At 44.5% G+C, this 12,212-nt stretch overlaps 1 protein-coding gene across 7 annotated transcripts in view; it reads left to right on the top strand.

Annotated features, from left to right (window-relative positions):
* The window catches only part of SYNJ1 (synaptojanin 1), a 241,674-nt gene that overhangs the window by 122,892 nt on the left and 106,570 nt on the right, over window positions 1–12,212 (top strand). For all 7 annotated transcript variants that reach the window (XM_082247651.1, XM_082247654.1, XM_082247652.1 and 4 more), the window contains exon 11: window positions 5,657–5,809. In XM_082247651.1, coding sequence (XP_082103777.1) covers window positions 5,657–5,809 — 153 coding nt within the window. The remainder of the gene's footprint in view (window positions 1–5,656; window positions 5,810–12,212) is intronic.

The following is a 12,212-nucleotide window of genomic DNA, read 5'->3' as shown; positions in this document are numbered from 1 at the left end:
TCCAACAGCATCTGCCAGCACTTATTATCTCACTCACTTTTTCTTTTTAGGCCCCTTAAGTTGGCCATACATTATACAATGTTCTTATTCAATTTCCTTTAGATTTACCTTCAACGATGTAGTGCAAGGGCCTGTCTGATTGAATACAAATTGAAAGTGTTTTAGCTTTGAGCTCAGATTATATGGTTTTGGTAAATCTAAAGGAAAGTTGTACAAGAAAATTGTATAATGTATGGCCAGCCCTGCACACGGGGCGGGTCCATCCGAGTAGAATCCACCTGCTCAACATGTGATCTCCCGGCCTATTCCCGCTGACAGGTCCGTGTCCGCTATGCAGAGCGGACAAGGACATAGTCCGCTTTCCTCTATGGGGCAATCGGATGGAAATGAACTGCATGTTCATTTCCATCCAGTTTTAAGATACGTCTGTTTTCAGCGGATTTTGTCGGATCGGATGCCCGGCCGGGTGTCAGCGGACACATGTCCTCTGACATCCGCAGCCCCATAGAGGGCAATAGGTGGCCCAATCTGGTCTGCCTGAAAAATGGACAGGCGGACCCAATCGGTCTGCTGATGTGAAAGGGGCCTTACATAAGCCAAATGCTCCTGTGGAACCAATAGCGTACCAACCTTGACTTCACATCCGACAAGCTTCGTGCCTGTACCACTCTCTGAAAAGCGATGCACCACAGATCATTCTTCAAAGAGAGACAAAGTTGTAAATGAGCCCTAATCTGTTTTTTAATTTGGACACTAAAGATTGAATCAAGATTAAAAAATGATTATTGCGTAAACGCTACAGCCTCATTTAAAACTTTTTTCCAAACTTTTCGATAAAAAAATCAAATCAATATGATCTGAAATTTTCCTACAAATGTGTTTTATTTTTTCATAGATCCATTTGCATTATCCAACTGATCAGATTCTTGAACAGTCAGAATAAAGTGGGCTTGGTGCCCATAGGATGTTACCATTTGTAAAGGTCTTAGATATATATATAGCTTTCTTGGAAACCTCGTATAATGCCAGGTGATATTGATGGCAGCCTATAGATCGATGTGACCCCCCCACCCTCTTTTCCAGAGTGTCATGTTCAGTCATTATAGAAGAGGTATGAGTCATCATTTGCTGGAGGATTGGGACTGAACAATCTATAATTAAAGGCCTGTGGGGAATTACCGCTATTAGACTGAATTTATATGCATGTGAAATAACTAAAGGAAGCGCCTAATTGAATCAGTCTGGCCAATTTAATATATGTGAAACGTACGGATCAGTGTCTGATGGCCTTCCAGCAGCCACAGGCTTTGTACAGCTGGCTCATCACTCCCTGGAGTTAATGTAATCATGCAATATATGGTTTATTGATTACCAAAAATGTAATTAAACCTTCATAAAGAAAATATGAGAAAATTCAACACGCAGAATGTAGATGCTGAATAAAATGGAAGTTTTACTCATGACAACTATTCACATTCTTGACCTTGTTTTACAGCTGAGATCCGGTTGCTGATCAAAACAGACTTTTCTATATGTTCTCTTTATTTATACCCTGCTAAAGTATAACTAAAGGCAAAACTTTTTTTTTTTTTTTTTTTAGTTTTGGATAGAGTGCAGAGGGATTAGAATGCTTGTAAATTTGTATTGCTGTCCATGCCCCCATTAGGGTGATTGACCCTCTATATTTGTCATGTTTACCATTATCGCTGAAAATGAAAGTATAAGAAAATCCCAAATTTTGGGTTGTCCCAAGCAAAGTAATAGAGGTGTTTCTGCCGGCCCCCTCATTGGAGTCCTTGATTACTCTGTCTGCCCCTTTTTGCAGAGGTCTATTCATTGTTCATACAGGGTGTGTCAGATTTACCCAACTGGTTTCTTACCCTGAACCCCTATTCACCCCGGTGCGACATGGGGTTTACATCTGAAGTCACATCTAATGTCTTTCTGTCTTAATAGGTGCGATTTAAAAAAAATAGTTTCTGCACTATTTTTGGCAATTTCATGTGCGACTTGCATTCAATCGCACAAATGTCAGCAAGCTGCAGATGAAATCTCACTGTTCTGTGGCTTTGAAATCGTAGCGGGATTTTAAAGCCACATTCAGTGTGAATAGGGGCTGAACGTAGAGGCTCTAATGGCACTACCACAGCTTCCCCTGCAATATCTAAATCTGACCTTAGGCTCCATTCACACTAATGCGTTTTTTCATGCTTTTTGCAGAAATGCATTTAATTTTTTTTTAACATGGGTTCCTATGGAACACGTTCACATCAATGTATTTCTGTGCCTCTGCGTTTGTGGAAAGGGCCAGGAACTTTTTTTTTTTTTTCCTGCAAAATGCTGCATTTTGCATGTAATAGACTTCAATAGACCTGCATCCAAAATGCAAGTATTGACCATTTACCTTGTTTTTACTGTGATTTTTGCTACGATTTGCATTTTTAAATCTGGCCAACAAATTTTTCAAAAAAAAAAAAACATAAAAAATGCAAATCGCGGTAAAAATGTGGACAACACAATAAAAAGCACTACAGAAGTGCTCAAAAGCATCATGCATTGGTGTGAATCGACAGGCAAAAATTTGCGGGAGCATACCCGTGTATTTCCAAAGCTGCTGCAGCTATGAACCAAAAGACATGTATATTAAAAAAGAATAGCGCGCAAATGCAAAAGAAACTACCAAATCTGATGCCTGTTTATTATGTATTCGGTCTGACCAGACTATCGAGGTTGAGCAGCCCTCCCCACCCCCACACACACCTGTACTCAATCAGTGTCCACCATCAAGTGGATATAGGAGTAGTCCCCTGTAGTGCATTTGCACATATCTCCCAGCAAGGAGTATTATCTCCAAGGGTTAGAAGGGCTGGATTCATCTCTTTTTCATGGATAGTGTAGGACCCACTGATAATGGGGTACTTTGACGCAGTAGTGGGCTTGAGCACGATATGGCCATATGGTGGGACCAAACCCCCATTTTTATTTATGGACTCTCTTCAGATTTGGTAGTTTCTTTTGCATTTGCGCGCTATTCTTTTTTAATATTGGTGTGAATCGAGCCTTATTGCTGCTTCTAGACAATCTGCTGCTGGCCAACTCTCTGAGGCTTCATCTACGCGAATGCGTTTTTTCATGCCTTTTGCAGAAACACATTTAATTTTTTTTACTATGGGTTTCTAAGGAACACATTCACATCAGTGTATTTCTGTGCCTCTGCATTTTTGGAAGGGGCCGGGGGGACTTTTTTCCACTCAAAATGCAGCATTTTGCATGTAATAGACTTCAATGGGCATGCATTAAAAACGCAAGTCCTGCGTTTTTGATGTGTTTTGCCTTATTTAATCTGCCCAACAACAAATTGGCCAAATAAAAAGAAAAAAAGAATCAAAAACGCATGTCTGAAAACATGGAAAGCACAGCAAAAAGCACTGCTGAAATGCTCAAAAGCAACATGCATATGTGTGAATCGAGCCTAAATCTATGTGAGGAGCTCTCCCCCGAGGAGTCGCAATCTGCAGGCATTACACCTAAGCTATTCAAAAGAATGGGCTGCTGTGCCTGTGCAAATGAGGCTTGCAGAGCTGCTTAGGTGTGCACCTAGCCTATGTTTCCCTAGTGCGCTCAGTAATTATTACAACAGATTAAACTACCTTAACCAACAAAGTGATTGCAAAATTCCAATTCAATAAAATGAATAGGCAAACAACCAAAATAAACAAACACCATAGAAAGTGAATGATTGATTGCATGTGCAACAACTCAATAGTGATGATTGTGCCGTGAGTTATAAACAAATATATTGTGAATGGATAAGTCCAAAAAAGGTGACAGATGAATCTTCACTGGTGAGTTTCTGGAAGCATAAACGCTTCCTAAAACAGGTCAGCAGATTCCAACTTCTCATATAACACCACGTGACTCAAACACTCAAGTGCGATGGCTCCTTACCAACTTCCAACTAGCATGGAGCATATAAAAACTACATCCAATCACTGGAAAAAGGGCACAAGAACCAGGGTATAAACAACAACTCACCCTAGCTCCACCGCACTGTGAGGAGATAAAGAGCTAAGTGTCGGTGCTCAGGCTGAACGTCCAAACCAAATGTAATATGAATAAAGCCGACACACGAAAAGGCTTCTTCCAAGTAAAATTCTTTATTCCAGCATGGATAGCGGTGACAACATGACGAATGCTGACGTGTTTCTGTTTTTTACACCTTCATCATTCATCATCATCATCTGATGAAGGCATAAAGCCGAAACACATCAGCATTCGTCATATTGTCACTGCTATCCATGCTGGAATAAAGAATTTCACTTGGAAGAAGCCTTTTCGCGTGTCAGCTTTATTCATATTACACAAGAACCAAGGTGTCGTCCCTACACTCAGTGCATCACTGCGTGGTAAAGAATAACGTGTGCTTCTTACCAGATGGCTATTAGACATGAGCTTGAATCCATATATTCCACAGAGGGACCCTTGGGGTGGATACTTCTGGAGCTTGGCTTACGCTGGCCACACAGATGAACGCAACTTCACATAAGTGAGTGCTGCATCCCCCAGAGTGGATGGTCACAGGGCTGGATGTAACACTCCCCATTCAACTCCAGTTTGTAAATGTTGAACACAACATTTAAGAAGCAGAACTCCAATTAGGATCTGTGTTCAACATTTACAAACTGGAGTTGAATGGGGAGTGTTACATCCAGCCCTGTGACCATCCACTCTGGCGGATGCAGCACTCACTTATGTGAAGGATCCCAGTTGCGTTCATCTGTGTGGCCAGCGTAAGCCAAGTCCCAGAAGTATCCACCCCAAGGGTCCCTCTGTGGAATATATGGATTCAAGCTCGTGTCTAATAGCCATTTGGGAAGAAGAAAACTTTATTCTTTGGCACGCAGTGATGCACTGTGTGTGGGGATGACACCTTGGTTCTTGTGCCCTTTTTCCAGTGATTGGATGTAGTTTTTATATGCTCCATGCTAGTTGGAAGTTGGTAAGGAGCCATCGCACTTGAGTGTTTGAGTCACGTGGTGTTATATGAGAAGTTGGAATCTGCTGACCTGTGTTAGAAAGCGTTTATACTTCCAGAAACTCACCAGTGAAGATTCATCTGTCACCTTTTTTGGACTTATCCATTCACAATATATTTGTTTATAACTGAAGGCACAATCATCACTCGAGTTGTTACACATGCAATCAATCATTCACTTTCTATGGTGTTTGTTTCTTTTGGTTGTTTGCAAAATTACAATTCAATAACATTAATAGGCAATCACTTTGTTGGTTAGTTTAATCTGTTGTAATAATTACTGAGTGCACTAGTAATCTTTTCACTATATCACTTATTCCAAAACCGTTTGGAATCTTAGATGCTGCCACTTTTCATTTTAGGTTAGCGCACCCTATTATATTTCACATATGGTGTTTCCCTGTCTCTTAGGTTCTCTGGCAGAGTTTTTTTTTTTTAAATTAAATCATGTTTCTGTTTTGTTTATGTTCATTTTAGATTGCTGGAAAATATGGACTGCCATATCTGTTTAAGTTCTCTTGAGTGACATTCTACTCTAAATATGTGATGAGATTAGTGACATCTGCCGCTCATGTCCATTATCAGTCACTTCTAATATGTCCCTTGTTTCCCTCCTGGCAGATGCTATTAAAGCAGCTGGAAGACTTGGGCCTGGCTGAGAAGCCACAGCTGGTTACACGGTTTCAGGAGGTATTCCGTACAATGTGGTCTACCAATGGAGACTCAATCAGTAAGATTTACGCCGGTACTGGAGCCCTGGAAGGAAAAGCGAAGGTGAGGAATAGATAAGGTGGGAGGTGAATGTAGAATGCTTTTTTTTTCTATGTACAGTATTTGCACCTCTGCAACTGTCTGTTTCCCATTCATGTCCTTGTGCTTTACCTGTACGTATATCTACATATCTACTTATCCTGTGATTGCTTGATACAAAGGATATACAAGGATATAAAGGAGAACCCCAATCCGACATAAAATTCAGTATTTCCTAACCCAGCAGACTAGCTGTCTACTTTTGAAATGTATTTTCGGATGCAATTGTTTCGTAGAAAAGCTAATGATCTGCATGAGATATTGGCTTGCTATGATCCCACAATCCTACTATGACATACCCTAATTATTGAAGATCAGATAAACTGAGCCTAAAGTAGTCCCACCCAATCTCAACAATGATAATCTATAGCTACCAGGAACTGGAGGTGCCGCAGCTTTATACATTGCATCAGGGCGGTCTTTATTATTGATTGGACCCTGGGCAAACATTTTCTTGGGCCCTCCCGAATCCACCTATCAACTATGTGCGGGATCAAGAGGTAGCTGCTTTGGGCCCCACAACAATGACTGGGCCAGGGGCAGCTGCCCCTTTTGCCCTGCGTTAAAGATGGCCCTGCATTGCATAGGATAGTCTGAGCACATGTTTAAAACAAAGACTATGTGAACATGACTGATACTGATATATTTGTGTCTTCACTGAGGTTCTCTTTTAAAGGCAACTGTTGCATGCTGTGTATGGAATGTTATTACATATGGCAAGTTACAGGAGGTGGAACTGGTTGGGCCAGCCCTTCACTTTACTTTCTAAAGTCCATGCATGCTTATTAGTGCTAAGAGATGACATAATGTACATTAAGGCACCTGGGGTTGGCTGTACTTTCTTCAAGCTGTCACTTTCTGAGAAAGTGAAGGGAAATCTAAAATTATAGAGTTGTTCCCAGCAGAAGAGGTAAAGGGAAATCTGGTAATGGGTACACCTGGCCTGGTGACAAATATCTAAGTGGGGAATTCCCAACTTCCTGCTGTTTCTCTGGGACAGGAAGCGATGAGAAATTTTCTCTTCTGGTACACAGATAATTTAAAACGAATAAAAGCATGACAGGAGTTTTAATTCTCCAACACTCTATCAAAAAAAAAAAAAAAAAGTGTTGACTATACATACTGTACACTTAAATTATTGGGGGTCACTGTCTGGACATTATGAACTGTACAGTACAGGCATGTTATTACAATTTATGTAAGTTCTAGTAATATTGCTTCCTGCATATATTTATGGTTCACCTGTTGACCCTACTTAAAGAAACCCTGCGAACACAATCCAGTAGCTTGATAGCACATGAGGCTAATTTCAGGCAGAAGCTGACACTTGTCCTGTGTGCAGGCTGCCATTGTTTTTGCACCTGCATCCATCCTGAGCTGCGTCCAGGCAGCATGTATAGGTGGATGCAGATGCAATGGCTGCACAGAAGCAGTGTAATGTTCAAATTTGACAGCTATGCAGCCCTGAATGCAGACAGTTTGCAGTCGAAGCTGTGCAGCTGCCCCTGCATGGCTGTCAAATTTGGACCTGAGTCTATGTCCGATCAGCTGTTGCATCCACATCTATAGGTTGTCTGCATGCAGGACAGGTGCCAGCACCATCTAAACAAAGCCTTAGGGCCCTTTCACAGTGGACGGACCCGTTTGACGTAATCTGCTTGTTCGGCGGGGATCGATCTGCTAATCCCCACTGAGCAGGCGGATGACAGATCCCTCTCCGCCCACTGTGCAGAGACGGACCTGTCAGAGTCCTGCGTTCCTCTATGGGGAGATTGGATGAAAACAGACCGCCTATCCGTTTTCATCTTATCCGATCCTCCAGATTGATGGAAAATAGGGTCACAATCTGTCTGAATTTGGCGGATAGGATCGTATAGCAGCGGGTGTCAGCAGACATGTCACCACTGACATCGGTCGCTCCATAGGGGTGAATGGAGGGTCTGATTAGATCTGCCTGAAAAACTGACAGGTGGACCTGATTGAAAAGCCAGTGTGAAAGGACACTTAGAAGCTCATCAACGTCTTTACTATTTTTTTTCATAATGCCCCCCCTGTCCTGGTTTCCAGCAGTGAAGGTGCTGCAATCTTGGCAAAGGAAGGTGGGTTTGGTGCTGTTCAGTGCTCTGTGCAGTGAACATTTACAAGTGTGTGCTCAGTCAGTATCATTCATGACCGTGGCAAGATAAATACAGAGGCATGCAGGAAGAGCAGTATTGCCTAGATATCAGTGGGCATTGCTGACTTTCTTCAAACAGTAAATTTGTGAATATTTTGCCACAAGCTATAGGCTAAGAATGCAGTCAGATTTGCACAGCAGTTAAGGTAAGCTGTCATGGAACTGAATGGACATCAAAAGTTACTCTAATATGTTTAGCGTGGTGACAGAATTAAAGCCAAACTCCAGGAACAAGAAGAAAAATACCCCTGCATTGGGGCCTCCTCGCACTGCAAGGGCTATATGCTCGTTGGTTCTAGAGTTTGAAAAATAAGGTTGAATACTTACCTTCTTTCCCACTTGAGTAGCCTTCCTCCACACTGTGTGACTGCCACTCCAGCCAGCGGTCATACACTGAAGCTGGGCCAATAGTCCTGCACTATATGTGAGAATGACAAGGGCCCATCTACAACCCAAACCAGCAATGAGAGGAGCACCAGTGGCTGGGGGAGCAAGAAATAGGGAAAGTATTGTGCCTTCTCTCTAAAATGAACCCCCCCCCCCCCCCCCAAAATCTTAATGAGCATTAAAGTGGTTCTAAAGACAGAAGGTTTTTTAACTTAATGCATTCTATGCATTAGGATAAAGAAACGTCTGTGTGCAGCAGCCCCCCTCATCCCTCCTAATATACTGAACAAATTTATAAACGCAACACTTGTTTTTCTCTGTCGCTCATTGACAGACGTAGTCCTCTTTGATTCACATCAATTGGGTTATGTTGTCTCCGCAGGAGTAGGACTAGGCAGAAAGAAAAAACGTTCTGGCTCCACCCTAGGGGCAGTCCCAGAGGGTATATCCTCCCTCTCTCTGCTACAGGAAATCAGTTTTTTTCTGTCTAGTCAGGAGTAAGGACCTAAGTTCCTTGCTGGGATCTCTGGTCCTGGCAAGATTTTTTTTTTTAGAAAAAATATTTTTTTTAGGTAGTTTCTCCAGTGTTTTTTCCTGTGAGATCTTCAAGCAAATTACGCCGGATCTGGGCGACACTTGTGGTCACCCCAGCCGGCCTACGAGCGCGCGCAGACAATTGCATCGCGCTTGGTCGGCCGCGACACATTCAAGTAAGTATGCGGGGCCGGGCGACAGCTGGATGTTGAGATCCAGTGGTCACCCCGGTTCTGCCTACGAGCGCGTGCAGACCAGAGCTCCGCGCTGGGTCGGCCGCGACAGAGTCCCATTGGAGGGACTGACCTTGCGAGTTAAAAGTCTCGCTTGGACGCCAGGAACCAGAGAGTCGAGGCGTCCGGAGTGGTCAACAACCCCCCACCCCGGTGGAGAGGGTATTGTGAAGAGAGGGTGCCTGTTGGTTCGGTAAGAAAATTCAAAATGGAATCCATTCGCACAGTAGCAGCCTTCCTGCATTCAGGGGATGTCCTAGCGTCCATAGATATCAAGGACGCCTATCTTCACATTCCCATTTACGCAGGACATCGGCGGTTTCTACGTTTTTCCATAGAAGAGAACCACTATCAGTTTGTGGCGTTACCTTTCGGTCTTGCCATGGCTCCTCGGGTCTTCACGAAGGTGTTGGCCCCAATGTTGGCACTACTGCGCCAAAGAGGCATATCGATTCTAGGTTACCTAGACGATCTCCTGCTTCATGCAGGGTCTCCACAGACCCTGCTACAAAACATAGAAATTACTATAATTTCTTTACAGGAATTCGGGTGGCTGGTGAACCAGCAGAAGTCATTTCTGGTTCCCACCCAGAGGCTCGAATATCTGGGTCTAATTCTAGACCCATTCAGGACAAGAGTTTTCCTTCCGGTAGGGAAACTCCGGAAGATTCAATCAGCAGTCCAGTTGTTACTATCCAACAGCTGGTCTTCCCTTCGGACTTGCATGAGGGTTCTGGGGTTGATGGTGGCTTCCTTCGAAGCAGTCCCATACCCGAATTCTTCAGCAAGAGATTCTTCTCAGATGGAATCGGAATCTGGAATCCCTGGACTATCGGATCCGATTGAGCAAACAGACCAGAGAGTCTCTGGTCTGGTGGCTTCGGTCTCCGATGCTCAGCCAGGGAAAGTCATTTCTGCCAATATATTGGACGATAGTGACCACGGATGCCAGCCTATCCGGATGGGAAGGAATTCTTGGTCAGTTATCCGTTCAGGGACTTTGGTCCCCGGAAGAATCCAGGTTACCGATAAATGTATTGGAACTGAGAGCGATCAGACTTTGTCTTATTCACTGGACCGAGCAGCTCCAGGGCAGCCCGGTTCGGATCCAGTCGGACAACGCCACGGCTGTGGCTTATGTCAATCACCAGGGGGGCACCAAGAGTGTCCGGGCGGCCAAGGAAGTGGCTTGCATTCTTCGCTGGGCGGAACGGTTTGTTCCAGCTATCTCTGCGGTGTTCATTCCGGGGGTGGAGAATTGGCAGGCAGATTATCTCAGCCGTCAGAATCTGGATCAGGGGGAATGGTCCCTCCATCCAGAAGTTTTCCACCAGTTGTGCCTACGTTGGGGCACCCCGGATGTGGATCTGTTGGCATCACGATTCAACAGAAAAGTACAGAGATTTGTGGCTCGCTCCCGCGATCCTCTAGCAGAGACCGCAGACGCGCTGGTCGCCCCGTGGGGGCAATACCAGCTAATGTATGCCTTCCCTCCTCTCGGGTTACTGCCAAGACTTCTTCGCAGGATAGAGGAGGAAGGAATTCCAGTAATCCTGGTAGCTCCGGACTGGCCTCGCCGAGCTTGGTACGCCGACTTGGTCAGACTGGTGGCGGACGTCCCATGGAGACTTCCTCTCAGGGAGGACCTACTGTCTCAGGGACCGATCTTCCATCCTGCTTTACGATCGCTGGCTTTAACGGCCTGGCTATTGAGACCCAGGTGCTGAAGGACAAGGGTTTGTCATCTTCAGTTATTCCTACTCTAGTTAAAGCAAGGAAAGCGACTTCCAGAAAGATTTATCATCGCACATGGAAGTCCTACATTGCATGGTGTGAACCCCTGGGGTTCCACCCACGATCTTATTCGGTTAGTCGAATATTAGCTTTTCTGCAACAAGGGGTTGAGCAGAAACTGGCCTTGAGCACTATCAAGGGTCAGGTCTCAGCATTAGCTATCTTCTTTCAGAAGCCTTTGGCTACTCATTCCTTGGTGCGGAATTTCATCCAGGGGGTGCGACATCTGGCTCCGCCAGTGCGCGCGCCGTTACCACCCTGGGATCTTAATTTAGTATTGTCGGTTCTTCAGAAACCTCCCTTTGAAGATATTGGGGAGATTCCTCTACCTACGTTGTCCCAGAAGGTGGCCTTCTTGGTGGCTATCACTTCTGCACGCAGGGTGTCAGAACTGGCTGCATTATCTTGTCGTTCCCCATATCTGGTGGTTCATAGAGATAAGGTGGTCCTTCGTCCGAATCCATCCTTCCTACCAAAAGTGGTTTCAGAATTTCATCTGAATGAAGAAATTGTATTACCTTCCCTGTGTCCTAAGCCCAGTCATCCTCGGGAGTTTGCTTTACACTCCTTGGATGTGGTCCAGGCGATCAGGGTATACTTGAAAACGTCAGACTCGTTTCGCAAGACGGATTCACTTTTTGTGGTCTCGGATGGACCCAAAAAGGGGTTGCCTGCATCTGCCGCGACCATTTCCAAATGGATCAGGCAGACGGTGGTACAGGCTTATTCTATTAAGGGTCGGGAGCCCCCGTTCCCTGTTAAGGCGCACTCCACTCGGGCACTTAGTGCGTCATGGGCCTTTCGCCATCAGGCGTCAGTGGTCCAGGTGTGCAAGGCGGCTACCTGGTCATCGGTGCATACCTTTACAAAACATTATAAAGTTGATGTAATGGCATCGTCGGATGCCTCGTTTGGCTGCAAGGTTTTGCAGGCCGCAATTTGAGGAGACCAGTGGTCTACCTCGAGGGTTTTTTTCCGTTGGAAATTTTTATTTGAGTCTCATTCTTTGTTTATAATGAGCCTTTAAAACTTCTAGTTGGCACCGGTTGGGCCTTCTAGATTGGATTTTGATTTCTGTCAATCCCACCCCTCATTTGTGGCACTGCTTCTGGATGTCCCAGTTCTTGTGAATCAAGAAGACTACGTCTGTCAATGAGCGACAGAGAAAATCGGATTTTTGTAAGATCTTACCGTAAAATCCTTTTCTCTTAGCTCATTGACAGACGTAGTACCCGCCCCTCTA

Source organism: Pelophylax lessonae (genome assembly GCF_965119305.1).
Source record: "Pelophylax lessonae genome assembly, chromosome: 2".
Classification (NCBI taxonomy): Eukaryota; Metazoa; Chordata; class Amphibia; order Anura; family Ranidae; genus Pelophylax; species Pelophylax lessonae.
Note: the sequence above shows the minus strand (reverse complement) of the source record. Positions and strands in the feature narration are given on the sequence as shown.